The sequence below is a fragment of the Spermophilus citellus genome (genome assembly GCF_964194105.1).
Source record: "Spermophilus citellus genome assembly, chromosome: 1".
NCBI lineage: Eukaryota > Metazoa > Chordata > Mammalia > Rodentia > Sciuridae > Spermophilus > Spermophilus citellus.
The window spans coordinates 169,744,855-169,760,311 of record NC_138182.1 but is presented as its reverse complement, the minus strand read 5'-3'; the positions used below and the strand labels follow the sequence as shown (position 1 = coordinate 169,760,311).

The 15,457-nt window shown below is 33.0% G+C and overlaps 1 protein-coding gene across 8 annotated transcripts in view; it reads right to left on the bottom strand.

The window, feature by feature from the left end:
• PRR16 (proline rich 16) overlaps positions 1-15,457 on the bottom strand; it is a 292,260-nt gene that overhangs the window by 166,364 nt on the left and 110,439 nt on the right. For 2 of the 8 annotated variants that reach the window (XR_014020346.1, XM_081278554.1), the window contains exon 3: positions 10,611-10,658. The exons of 5 other annotated variants lie outside the window; for them this stretch is intronic. Coding sequence is in view for 1 of the 3 variants with exons in the window: in XM_081278554.1 (XP_081134680.1) it covers positions 10,611-10,658 (48 nt within the window). In the remaining 2 variants the exon portion in view is untranslated. Of the gene's footprint in view, positions 1-10,610; positions 10,659-11,991; positions 12,011-15,457 lie in introns of those variants that run through there. One more of the 8 variants, XM_081278561.1, reaches the window with a different exon arrangement.

The following is a 15,457-nucleotide window of genomic DNA, read 5'->3' as shown; positions in this document are numbered from 1 at the left end:
AAATCAAGTACAAGGCATCTCTCAAGCATTTAAACCTACATGATTTGGGAATAATCCCTATTTGACTGTTTCCTTATCTTCAAAATGAGGAAAATAATAAAGTCAATGCCTTTCATATCTCACAAAGCAGAATTAGGAGAAAATCAAAGGACAGAACATAATGAAATAGGTTTATTAACTAAAAAGAGGTATTTTACTTACTTCCTCAGAGTACAAGTAGTGAATTTCTTCTACACTTTGCAAATCTTCACTTATACATGATTCTAATAAAATGATACAACTTCAAAATAAAATGATCCAAAGTCAAACATTTCTATTTGAAGAAAAAAAACTGTATAAAGTTAAAAAAATAAGTTTTATTTTCAAAATTTTATTAAGATTATTGTATCCAAGGGAAATAACATCAGTTCAGAATTCTAATACATAAAAGTCTTATTTTGTTGCCAATCTATTTCTAATTTTAACTGTTTAAAAACAACTTTGATCTTTCATTTTACAAATTATGTGGAGAGGGAAATACAATTATGATGATAATAAAAGTTTGAATTCAATTTTCAGTCCATTTTAATACTTATCACTAGTATGATAAGTATTATGTCCAGGTACTTTATTCTGTGGGCCATGATCCAGTTTCTTTGTCCCTTTTTTAACAGTTTCATTGAGTATATTTTATATATGATAAAATTCAGCCATTTAAGTGCACAATTTTAGTCAATGATTTTTAAGAAATTTAAAGATTTATGCAATCATTGCTACAATACAGCTTTAGAACAATGTCATCATCCAAAAAAAAAATACTGTTGTTTGTAGTCAATCCCTAGTGTAATTCTTAGTCATAAGGCAATAGATAATCTGCTTTCTGTCTCCAAATATCTCCCTTTTCTGGAAAGTTACTGTAAATGGAATCATACACTATATGGTCTTTTGCATCTGACTTTTTATTAGCACAATATTTTTGAAGTTCATTCATGTAGTAGCCTCTGTTGGTAATTGGTTCCTTTTTATTGCTAGATCATATTTTATGGATATGTCATCTTTGTTTATTCCCACCATCAGTTGTTGGACATTTAGATTGTTCTCATTCTTTTGGCTCTGATGACTAATGCTTCTATGTGCATCAAAATTTGAGTTTTATGGGTGTGTGTGCATAAAGTACTTATGCAGCCATGGGGAAATTGGTTCAGGTTGAGCATCTCTAATCCGAAAATGTTCCAAAATATGAAACTTTTTGATAGCTAACATAAATTTTCACAAAGTTTTAGATTTTGGAGCAGTTCCAATTTCAGATTTTAGGAATAGAGGCCCTGTAAAATTTATGTAAATATTCCAAGGAAAAAAAACTCCAAAATTGGAAACACTAAATAGTCCCAGGCATTTTGGATAAGGGGTAGTCAAACTGTATTAAAACATACAAAGAATAAATGACTTTCTAAGTGTTAATTTTTGTTCTAAAGTTTCCAGAAGAAGAGAGATAGAACTACAAAATGAGAAAGAACCCTCAGATTCTGGAGTTGGGTTCTTTGAGTCTACCTTAGTAATAATTAGACAAGTCATTAACTTCCTTGGTTTAATCCACTGAAGAATGGGGCTAATGACTATGATTGCCTTTTAAGCTTGTCAGGAGTGTTGGATGATGCAGAACATACTTAGCACCATGTCCTCAAGATGTTAACTATTATCATAATTATGTACTAGATCACCATGGAAATAAGAGAGTAGTAATGCTAATAAAATAAGATGTTAAAAAGATTTCTGAATTGATTTTCCCACTAGGGGATGCAAATTCCATTCTTCATTAATATGATAGATTATCAAGCACAAGCAACACATGTTTTTATAATGGAGAGTAGCAAAATATTTATTTTCCAATCTGGCCACTACCATAGTCATAAGTGGAGAAGTAATGCTAACAGCCTCAAAGAGCAAAATAAAATTAAATCTCTACCTTTGGTTATCATTCTTCCTGCTATCACATCCTCATGAATATGACATTAGACACATGACAGAGGAAAAGCGAATAAAAAATATTAGAAAGAGCCATTATGTAGCTTATGTAGCTCCATTTATTTATTCAACAAATATAGACTATACTTCATGGTCCAGGGGCAGATCTTAATCCCTTAAAAAGAGTAACTTGTTTAATCTTCACAATAATCCTGTGAATTAGCATGTATTTATTATCTTCATTCTGAAATGAGATAACTGAGACAGAGAGACAGTGAGTGATCTGGCCGGCATCACACAACTACTAAATGTTGAGCTGAGTTTCAAACTAGACAACCTGGCTCCAGGGTTTACTTTTACATCACTTGCTAGACTAATTCTCTTGGCAGAATTGAAATATCTGAATGAAGTAGAACATATTCTTGGGAAAGACAAGTGGAGGCTGGGGGTGTAGTTCAGTCCTAAAGCCTTTATTTAGCATTCCCAAGACCCTGTGTATGATCACCAGTACCGCAAAGAAAAAAAAATGAAATCATGACCAGTTTTGTTCTATGTACACACCAGTTTCCTTTATTCACAGTATTTGATTTACTTTAAACCTCAAGAAAATATCTCTTTCAAAGAAGAATGGAACAGGCATGTCTAAATTGTAATTTACTTTCTGTTTCATCTTAAATCCTCTTATCCTTGTTTGTGAGTGAAACACTGAAAAATTAAAAAGGAAGGAATTGAGTGATATACCTAAAGTATACAGCTATTAAGAAGTGAAAATGGATGGGTTTCAAGAGCAGACATTCTAAACCCAGAATCCATACGCTAATGATTGCACTGAACTGCTTCCCACTGCATCCCAGGAAATCAGGTCACTTACAGGAGAATATTTAGCAAGAATGAATCAGGACATAGAAAAATAATTACATAAAACTACTAAGAAACATCGAGACATGATAGATATGATTTATGCATCACAATTTGTTTTTTAACAATGGATACTTTTGCTCTTACAAAACTGGCCACTTTTACGTGTCTCTTTTTATCTTCACTAAGGAGTCCATTGATTGGGACATTTTTCTTCCTTTCTATCCTAAAATAATTCCAATGACAGCACATATCCACATGGTGGTATATCCTGCAAACACATAAAAATAAATGTATCTGCTGCAGTCCAAGGAGTAATTCATATTATCTTTCACTTTTCTAAGGAGGATTAATTCCACATTAATTTCTTACTCTTAAGATATAAAACATGCTGTGTTTGTAAGTGAACAATATTCATTTTTATTGTTCTTTCTCCCTACTGCATACTTTTCAATGTGCTAACATTAAGTTTCTGCAAATCAAATTCTATTTTGACACACAGCCTTTTAAAGAACAAAGAGGAAATCATGCAGAAGGTGCTCTAGATTTAAAGAGTATGAGAAGTTGCTAAAATATGGAATTACTGGATTTAAAAAAAATGCATACTTGTCATGCTTTGCTCTCTGATGACAATGTCAGAATAATGAGTAGGACATTTCTTCTGCTCTCCATAGCCTTTCTATCTCTTGGGAACCACTCTAAAGCTTTAGAAGGTGGAAAAAGAACAATTTGAGCTATAGAATTTCTTTCCTTTAATCCATACTCATGTATTGTTCTGTTAACTTTTCTAGATCTTGAGAACTCATAAATAAAAGAGGCAGATCAGGGCCCTTGCTCTTAAGGAGAGCTTACATTTGACAAGTGGAGAGAGAAAACAGATAACAAACATACAACCAAGGTGTCCTGGAGTGATAAGTGCCATGAAGAAACTATGGGTAGAATATGGGATGTTTGGGGAAGCTAACCATGAGATTGGGGGAGACAGACATAGTCAGCTGAAGCTCAGGTCAGGTGGCCTCTACAGGCACCTCAGAAGATAGTAGCACATGGAATGAGACTAAAAGACCAAAAAAGGCCAGCCATGTATATAGTATGCTTACACATAGTAAGCAAAGGACCTAAGAGATCACGGTGGCTTGGTCAAGAAGTTGACAAGCAAGGAAAGTAGTGACAGAGCCCTGGTGGCAAGGGGAACCACAGAAGTATTGAACACAGTATGGCATGGATCCTCTTATACTTAAAAACAACAATCATTTTTGTTGTGATGAGGAAAATAAATTATGGAAAAGAAGTGAATCCATGTAAGGGCAGTGTCATTGCAAGGTGGGGATGGCTGGTATGGAGTAGTGAAGATGGTGAAAAGAACCATCCAGGACATATTTTGGAAGCAGATTTGACAAAACATCCTATAGTATGGGATGTGAAAAATGAATAAAAGAGGAAAAGTAAGAACTATACCCAGAGTTTTGGCCCAAGTAATGTGTTACATGATGAAGTAACTCACTGACACAGAGGAAATACAGGAAGGAATAGAATTATGATACTGGGGAATAGAATTGTGGGATTGGGTATTAATTCTAAAGTTCTGCATTTTTTTGTTGGGGAGGGGTGAGTGTCTCAATATGTTACCTAGGCTGGTCTCAAACACCTGGGCTCAAGTGACCTCTTGTTTCAACCTCCCAAGGACTGGTACTACAGACTCAGCCACTGTGCCCTCCTGAAATTCTAATTTTGACATGTATCTTTTAAGATGCCTTATTAAACATTAATGGAAACGTTGAGTGGCAAAAGACATAACTTTAGAAATTATTTACATAGAGTTGATGTTTGAAGCTATAAGAAGTGGGATGGTGTGTTAGCTCTTTGTCACTGTGACCAAAATACATGACACATAAAAATTGGAGGAGGAAAGGTTTATTTGGTTCCAGAATTTCAGAGGCTTCTTTCCATGATCAGCTGACTCCATTGCTTTGACCCTGAGGGGGGACATGATATCACAGCAGAGAAAAGCTGCTCAGCCGAGGAAGGAACCAGGTATAAGAGATAGTTGAGGGTCAGTCGCTAGTGAACTACTTCCTAGAATCATGGCCTATCTGCCCCCAGTAAGCCATTTAAATTTTTAATCCATCAAATGGATTAATCCACTGTTGAAGTCACTGCCCTCATGATCCAATCGCATCCAAAAAGCCCCGTCTCTGAAACCAAATTTACACGTCAGCTTTGGAAGAAATTTCAGATTTAAACCATAATAGGTGAGAAGTGAAGAAAGATCTGAAGTTCTAATTTTAACATGTGTCTTTTAAGATACCTATTAAACATTAATGGAAATGTTGAGTGGCGAATGACATAACTTTAGGAGTTATTTACATATAGTTGGTATCTGAAGCTCTGAGATCAAATGTGGTGGGAAAGAAGGCACAGAGGGAGGGAGAGGGTAGGAAGAACAGGGCCTTAACATTTAAAGATTGGAAAAAAAAAAAAAAAAGGATTCGTCAAAAAGCACTAACTAATGAGAGATGGCCAGTAAGGTAGAGGGAAAATAAAATTCAACCTGTTCCATGTACAGATCCATGATAGATAACATTTTAACGACAATAATCAAAACATGGAGCTTTAGCATTTTCTTACATGTCATTGCTGTTACTGACCTACCACATAGGTCAAACAAAGCTATTGCTTGTTGATTATGACTGGGCATAAACAACGTTTCTCCAGAATAACATCTAGAGTTGTTTTGATTAAAAAATCAAGCAACCCTACCACCTGAGCACATTGTTTCTGCAGCTTATCAATCACAGATGCGCCCATCTGTGGAGAATCACAATATAACCATGAAGCTGACCTGCCTGGTTAACCTCTGCAACTGTTGGTCTTGCTGTACACTCTGCTCCATAATTCCTCATTGTTATCATAGTCGAGGTCACTCTTTTTGACAAATAATTGTACATTAACTTAATTCATTATTTTATAATGGAATATCAAGGTTTTGCAAAATTATGATATACATCTCTCATATTCTTCATTTCATTTCACTAAATCATCAACTTTGACATGGCTTGCCAATTTATTATGTATTTCTTCTTCAGAACTTTAGACAACAAACAATATTTATTTTAGTTTTAATACTTTTATACTATCATCATACATTCTTATTTGATGAAAGTCAATTTACTAACTTTCATCCTCTGATTTATTTCCAACTAAAATAGAAAAAGAATGTATGTAAATAAATATTTATTCTTGTATTACATGTTTCTGTTGTTGATATGTTTTGCTCTTCTACTATGCCATGAGCATATCAAGAGCAGAATTGTGTCTTACAAACCTTGATAGCTCTTATTTCTAGCACAGTGCCCAGTACCAAGTGAATGTTCAATAAGTATTGAGTGAATAAATAAATTTAAGTATTTTTTAGGTTAGTTCAAACTTTAATTTTTAGTTTGATAAAAATGGTAAAGATATCAGAGGACTACTTTGTTATATTTTAACTTGGACAATTAGGAGAAATTTCCCTATTGCTGAGATTCAATCAGTCCCTCAAATTTTTCTATTTCCCTTTTTTGGGGGCTATATAATTTTCATTAGTATGGTACTATAATAAGGGACCATTCTGAGTGACAACTGTTATTCAATTGAATTTTTATAATCCTCAAGAACTAGCAATGTCATTAAAATCAGTAGATACATTAAATGATGGGTTCTTTCTTCTGTTCAATTCAGCAAAAACTGCATATATTTGAACAAAATTTATAGTCCCTATAATAATAATGGAAAGGCATTGCAAATTCTTTACCACTGGTTTTACTAGTCAAACTTTATAATTACTTCATCAGTAAATTCATCATTTTTAATCAACTGAACTCAATTGAAACAGTTAAACATTTAGATCTCAATCTTTTTAATAAAAATTATAACCAAGTTTAACAGATTCTGTCACTGATAACTTCACTGGCAGCAATCTAAAAGGCATAAAATTTGTTACTTGAGGGAATAATGTTTGAGACATCAACCAATATCTACAGAAGGTTGTGTCAGAATATATTTCTAATTTGGTACTAACTTTTTATACTCATATACCTTCTAGATTTTTTAAAAGATATTGTTTAGCTGTATATTCATTGAGACTTTTTTCCAATAGAAAACGCTGGGTCTACATCACTCTTACTTTTTTCTTTTTTTTTTTTTCTGTAAAAGTCATGTGAACCAGAATGCACGGAAATTGAATCCTGAGTTTTCTGGTTCACTAGGTCAGTTGAAGGGATTAAGAACTGAGAAGAATTGGCAAGTTAATCTTATTGCTAGAATTTGAAATTCAGAAATCTTAATTTCTATTTTTATTTTTCTACACAACATAATTTAATATTGGATATGTGGCATCACTTCATAGTAAATTCACATTGTTCTTTAAAAAAAGAAAGAAAGAAAAACAAACTGTAATTCCAAGTATTTCTCCATGGGTCTTCCTATCTATCTATTATGTAGATAGATATAGATGGTTTTTTAAATTTATTTTTCATCCTTGTTGCAATCAACAGTTTACCCTTCCTTTCCTTTTAATATACTTTTTCCACTTTATAAAGTACTATAACTGTTTTTAATGTACCTCCAAAGAAGAATTTGGCTGAGAAAAACAAATAACTAAATTCTAAATAATACTCTCTTTTTTTATAATAAAACACATGAAAATGAAGATTTGTTCCCAAATGCATGCCATAAATTTCTGAGGACTAAGTGAGAATAATGATTTCAAACATGCCAATATAAGTAGAGTAAGTGCCTTTACCCAGATACCTCTGATATTTGGTTTTAAATATACTAAATTGCTCTATAAATCCAATAGTTGAGTGAACATGGTATCTCAGATTTTATCAAGATGTGAAAATATTTATTATTTAGTACAAACAATAACAAAAGTCCTATATAAATTAAGTCTAAAATGAAATTATTGTTTCAGAAATATCAATGAGCAATAGATCTCATATTTTTCATATATAGAAAAACATTGGAAGCTTATTTTTTAAATATTTTTTAGTTGTAGATACATACAATACATTTTATTTATTTATTTATTTATTTATTTATTTATTTATTATGTGGTGCTGAGGATTGAACCAAGTGTTTCATATGTGGTAGGCTAATGTTCTACTATTAAGCTACAACCCCAGCCCAGGCAGATTATTTTTAAAGGGAAAACAGAAAATTGCAATAAAAGAATAGTGTTAACCTTGACTGTGCATATTTTCACTTCATTAGGGATCCACAGATGCTAAGAGTAATGATCCTTCTTATGGTCATATATGGTGCAACCAAGATTATCCCTAGATTATGAATAAATCCTATGTGCCACAAATCAACTTTTAACAACAACAAAAAGAGCATTGACTTAACAGTTGATTTTAAATTAGCTTATTATATTTTATGAATTATTATTATTTTTAATGACCAAATTAATTTCCCACAGTACACAGAGATAAATGATCAAATTGTGAGCTGTTTTTTTTTTGTAGAAAGTGTGAATATTATGACATGAACTCATTAATCCTGACATCTTGAAATTTCAATCCTGCCATTTAAAAAATACTGTAAAAGTTCCTTAAAATATCTCTGGAGTCCTACAAGTAAACATTGATGAAATGTATAATATTATAGTTATTTTCATCTGTCAAATTTAAACATAAAGAAACTGATTAAAAGTATAACAATGAATAGGATAACTAGTGATATCTTTATTTTTGTGTTATTCATGATCATTATTTATTGATATTAATATTCAAAGAGATCTTGTTAATCACAACTCTGTGCATAGGAAATGATAGGTTGGACTTTTGCATGTTTCCTAGAAATGCTGTTAGGTACTATTCAAATCCCTGGAAAACATCATGTTAAATTGGGGCTGACCTCTCAGGTATTTCTTGGTCCTGTAGTCACTGTGTGCCTGGGGCACTTTTCTCTGTTTTATCTTGTGGGGAGGTGGGAGTAAGTTATGAAACTTTAGTTTAAAAACATTGAAGATCTCTTTAAAACACCATATTTACTTTATCCTTTCCCAAACACATTAAACTGAACAAAGTACCAGAGGTTAGGAATGGGGTGGGTGCCAACATCAGCATGAAGCACAGGATGTACTGGTGGAATTTTATTTACACATGTATGGAAAAGAAGAGTTAACATATGAACATGTCCATAAGGAAGTGAATGTGAAGTAACACATATTGTGAGCGACAAACATAAGAGCTATAAGCACAGATCAGTCAATCAATCAAGTCTTCAAGAACTGGGTACCAAGGCTTCCTGAGAACAGAACAGTATAGCAAGCATGGGGAACCTTCTTCAGGTGAATACTGAGTCATCAATCAGTGCTGTGTAAGTACTGGTGCCGAGTGAGTTACTCACATAGACAAATCAGGACAGTCATCAGGTAGAGAAGGGGCAGTTGACTATGCTACAGAAACTGATATAGACACCCCAAGAAGTGTGTATAGATAAGCCTCAACAAATAAGACAGCCACATATGAAGGGACAGTTTTTCTTAGGAAACAAACTCATTGTCTGAGGTGCCCAGGGGCTAAGCCAACCTGAAGGAATTGCTCTGAGGTCATGTGAACCACTACTAAACTAAATCTGAGTGATAAATAAAATGATAATACAGAGGGCAAGTGATCTCTTATGTGGTGATTCTATTAAGAGTCTAATCCCCAAAAGACATGGCCTGTGAGATTGCACTCCATCCAAGTGTGTAGATGGTCTTCCTGATGGGTGCAGCCTCTCATAGCTGCCTGTACCTTTGGTAACATGCTCCCCAAACACTGCAGTTGCTGTAGACCTGTTTAAACTAGGTATGTATAAAAGGATACGAGCTTAAATCATTCTGTCTGCCCAATTACTCACTCATTTGTTCACTGACTACTTATTGTGCTGGGTCAGGAGTAAGAAGGCAAAAATGAATGAGAAGTCTCGTTTCTCAAGAGTTCAAAAGGACTAGCATGGGGTTGGAATTGAGAAAAGGCATAGTTTTCTAGACTTCTTGCTGCTTTACATGCTATTTCTGACTTTCCTTAGCAACCTTGAAAATTCAGTAGAGAAAATCAAAGTTTTACATTTGGATAAACTAGAGGCATTTAGCTTCAATATTCATCCATCCATAAATATATTCAATAAATACTCATAGTGCACTATGTGCTAAGAATCCTTGTTAGCACATAGTGCTAAGAATCCTGTATATTTTATTTATTTTCATATTCTCACTTTGTTGAGAATATGAAAATAAATAAAATATACAGAATCTCTGCACACACATTTATTATGTGCACATGGATTATTCAGGATACATTTCTGTCAATGATTAATTGTGATGTTTGAATGCAAACTCTTAAATAAAAACAATAAACTAAAGAATAGCCTTATTCGTGTACTGTCTTTATTATTACTAAGTATTAATTCTATAGTTAAAACATTTAACAACATTAAGAATCAAAAATGTGGGGAGTATTCAAACTTTCCAATCACATTTCACATAAATCTACATTGACTCCTCCTAACAGTATTGACAAAGATCAGAGATTCATAAAATTATAAGGCTCAAAGTGGAAAAGTAAAGAATTGGTAAAAATTATGCTATTTTAATACATCTGAAGGAATTTCACACCTCTGTTTTCCTCTCCCCCCAAAAAAATTCTGTATTAAAAAATAGACTTATTTTTTAATAAGAGAATAATAGACTTTTCTCTTGAACACTGATGCTTCCTTGGTTCTTGCTAGCAAGACACTGGAGGATGTTGATAGAGATATAATTCCAGAGGCAGACTCACTTGCTGTGTACCAGGCAAGGTCCTTACTTTGCTGTTCTTCTCTGTTCCCTGAAAGGTAAGTAAAAACTACTACTACCTTCATCGGTTAATGTGAGAACTGAGGGAGCTTACCCACAAAAGGGTTTAACATTTTGAAAGTATATTTTAAGGGCTTATAAATTGTTTGCTATCATTTCTATCATTAAGTTGAAACAACACTACAGTAATGACACAAATCAGAATCTTTACTCACAAAGGCTCTCAAAATATTTTGAATGGGGAATTCTGAACCAACACCAAACCAGGACAACCCATGTAGATGGCCACATATTCTCTGTGTAATACAGTTGCGGACCAAGCTACAATAGTTGATGCCCATAAGTTCCTCACAGCAAAGCACAAAGGCCAAACTCTAAGTGCACTGCCAGAATTCTCTACTTCTTAATTACCACTTTTTCCATTTTGACAGGACAGATGTTGCTCGGTTGCTTGGCCAAGATTGCCTGGCTTTGCACAGTGGAAATAAACTGTTACCAAGCCATTCAGGCCATAATTTGTGATCTAATTCAGCAGTAGAACTTTCCTGCCAGCTACAAGCTGAACAATCCCTTCCCTCATTCCCTTCATGTACTTTAGACAGCTTCAGACAAGGCTACCAAAACAAAGTGGGAAGGTTTCAATGTTATCTCCTATAAATGTGTGAAGTGAAACATCAAACTGTATTTCAGTTTTCCAGAAGATGATGTCCATTTGGAGGGAAACCATCTAAATGTTAAGCTTGGCATAGATTACTAGAAAATAATCAAGGATGGTGTGAATTTGTTAGAGGGAAGAATACCAACGTGAATTCTTGACAAATGTGCATTTACATTTTTGCTCTTTGTGGAATAAATCAACATCCACACTTTGCTTTTGATAATTCTATCCTAAGCATTTGTTTATCTTTCCAACATCAAGTTGAAAAAAAAATAACCCTCAGTATAGAACAGAATGTTGAATAGATTTCTTAGGTAATGTGATAGGTTGCCTACTATGCTTGCCATGTTATCTTGTCTCCCCTATGATCAATGACATACATTGGTAAAAAGTGTCACATCACAGGGTCATGGTCTTATTATAGTAGAAAAATATGTCTCTGTATTAAAATATCAGATTTACTTAGTAATCAAACATACACCCATCACCTACAAGCTGCAAACATCCATCAATTGAATACACCTGTGTGAAAATGCTTTGCTAAGAAAAGCTCTTTTCAAATGCTAATCATTATCCAACTGGCTGCACTAAAGTTTCCTTCAGGGAAAGAATAACCTCTTACTCCTCTTTATGACACAGGCCTCTGAGAATCAAAGAAAATCTGTTTATTGGCTTAAATACACCGAATTAATATTCAAATTCTTACATTAAGCACACTGTGTTACAGGAATCATAGTCCAGATTTCTTTAAGTGATCCATGTACCTGGATATAAACAATTAAAATGCAATTCAGTCTCATTTTTAGTGACCATTATCTAAATGTGCTACTGCCTTGAAGTATTTATATCACTACATTACTGAAATTGAACAAAGAACTCCAGTAAAGTCTACAATATACATAAATTTTAAAGGTGAATTTAATTACGTAAGAGATCATGCAGGTAAAGAAATTTTATGAAATAAGTAAAAATTTTAAAGTTTTGTTTAGATTTAGTTATTTTGTCCCCAATGGAAACCTGCACTTAAATTATTGGGTAATGTTTTTATGGGGATTAAGTCATGAATTTTAGAAATATGCTAAAAACTTATTGAAAAAATGATGTAAAGCATGACCTTTTATAGAAAATAAAACATAGAAAGATTTTAAAAAATAATAAAGCCGAAAAATAAAACATATGAGCTTTCAAGCTGAAACAAATTTCAACTTAAGAAGAGAGCAATGATAAACTCTTACTGTAAAAATTATTATTTCTCCTTAAAAAATACCAATACCAGTTTTAACTGTGCATAATGTGATTGTTCAGAAAATGAACAGTTAAATAACAAATATGATTCTTGATTTAAAATTTATTTCACTTTACTCAGACTGGGGCAAGATGTATTACAACTGTACCACATGCAGATTCATAGGCAAATGATGCATTATATGCTCTTCAATCTGCTGAACTACAAGTAAATGCTTTGCCTATAATCATCATAAAGTATACATTATGCTCATATGTTTTTATCCCGAAAAAGCTTGAGCTACATAAATAGCTCAAGAGACTTATCTCTTTTATCACTTTGTAAAAACACAAGGGTTAAGTTTTCAGGATCAAAATCTAATTAGGTTATTCTTGAGATAATTTTTAGTTTCGCCATTTTATTTATATTTTTCAAGTGTAATTCCTTCCTATGCTAGTTTTCATTTTATTTCTCATTTCTTCTTAATAAAATATTTTATTGCGTATGCTTCAAACTGTAAGCTTTCTAGTTATGAATTCTTTTAGCTTTTGTTTATAATAGAAAGTTTTTATTTCATATGCACTTCTGAAGCTTAATTTTGCTGGGTGTAGTATACGCGGGTAGCATCCATTTTCTTCCAGGGTTTCATGCATATTATTCTAAGACCACCTAGCTTTGAGGGTCTGGGTTGACAAATCAGTTGAAATCCAGATTGGTTTACCTGTAAATGTGACCAGTCATTTTTCTCTTGCAGTTTTTAAGATTCTATCCTTATTCTGTATGTTAGACATTTTCATAATCATGTGTCTTGGAGTAGATCTATTGTGACATTGTATATTTGGATTCTAGTGAATTTCACCATCATGTACATCCACAAGATTCTAAATTAAAAAAAAAAAACTATAAATAAATAGCAGAAAAATTAGTACAGTAGAGGGAAGGTAACAGGTGGAAGGAGGAAAGGAGGAAAGGGAGAAGTACTAGGACTGAATCGGCACAAATTATATTCTATGCTCTCATAATTATGTTAAAATGAATGCTGTTTTCATATATAACTAAAAAGAACCAATACAAAAGGAAAAAAATCTCATTATGTCATTTGAGGGACTCAGATTCAAAGGAATAAGTGCATCAATACTCATTAAAGATGACTTCAAAGTTTGTGGAGGCAATGTTACACACAACACAATCAAAACAATTATATTTATTAGAATTTTGCAGCACAAAAATTTCAAAAAGAGTCAAATCAAATGTGTATGCCTTCCTTTTATTTTCTTGTTTTCTTTAAAGTAAATTTAAGCTCTAAATTAAAAACTCATGTCACTCTATTATGTATTCAGGGTTTAAGTAAAGATGGTAATTTTTACATAAAACATTTCAAGGCAATATTTAATTGTGGACCAGTTACCTTTGTAATGCACAGGATTTTCTTCAGCTGGTATTATCAGACATAAGCACACCAATGGAGAAAACCTTTCCACACCTAATTTATACAGTAAATTATAAGGTCTGCTTTTCTGTCTTTGTAACATAATGTTTCACAATAAAAATATGGGCTTCTGCACAAGGTTAGACTGTGAAGAGATGCCTGAAGTTACATGTCTTTGTTTATGTAATGTAGGCAGAGTAGTACAAACCACAAGACCAAGACACCAGTGCTTCAGGGAGGCCTGAGAATTTGGAAAGCTAAGAGTTGTGCAAAAAGTAACACTGGAACCAGGAAACAGAACTGAAACTGTGCCAGCTTTCCACTAAGTTTAAACTATCATTATTCCAGGAATACCAGAGAAATGGAGAAAAAAATTAGTGAAGATTTCCAGATAATCAAAATAATATTATAATTTTTACTTCTCTTTTCATGTATGAGTAATGTAGGATATGAACATACATCACTAACAAGTATCTAATTTTTTTTTTTTGGCTCAGGGGTGCTTAACCACTGAATCACATCCTCAGCCCTTTTTTGTATTTTATTTAGAGACAGGGTCTTGCTGAGTTGCTTAGGATCTCACTAAGTTGCTGAGGCTGGCCTTGAACTTGTGATTATCCTGTCTCAGCATCCTGAGCCACTGGAATTATGGGTATGCACCACTGTGCCCAGCATGTATCTAATTCTTTAAAAAAATGCATATTTCATCTAGAGAAAGAAGTTAAAAACTTCATGGTGACTGCTTTGAACCTTATATTTACACTTATGTTTTTATTTTATTTTATTTTATTTTTAGAGAGAGAGAGAGAGAGAGAGAGAGAGAATTTTTTTTTAATATTTATTTAGTTTTCGGCGGACACAACATCTTTGTTTTGTATGTGGTGCTGAGGATCGAACCCGGGCTGCACGCATGCCAGGCAAGCGTGCTACCGCTTAAGCCACATCCCCAGCCCAACTTATGTTTTTATTTTAAACTTATTTTTTTGTCTAAAATTTGGAATTAATGGGTCTTCATTCTGAGATTATATTTGTGGCTACAATAATTTGGCAAATATACTAAATAATTTGAAAAGAGATGCCAAGTAAGGCAACTGATGGAACTGAATAACATTTGTGTTTTATTTGTTTTTGTTGTTTTTCATTGTTGCCATTGCTGTTTTTGAAAAATAGATTAAAGTTTTCCGGGAAATAAAAGGAGGGGACATGGGGAATTATTACTTAATGATTGCAGAGTTTTTGTTTGGGATGATGAAAAATTTTGAAAATAGCAGTAATGTTTGCACAACATTGTGAATGAAAATTAATGCAACTGAAATGTGAAATTCACATGAATAAAATGATAATTTTTATTTATATATACTTAACCACAATTTTTTAAATTATTAATTTAGTGCACTGAAGTCACTGAATTGTACAAGTAAGTCAATTGTAGGGTATGTGAAGTATACCTCAATATAGGAAAAAAATGATATCCCTTCTAATGAAAGATAAGCAAATTTTTTTGAGAAGTTATGATCC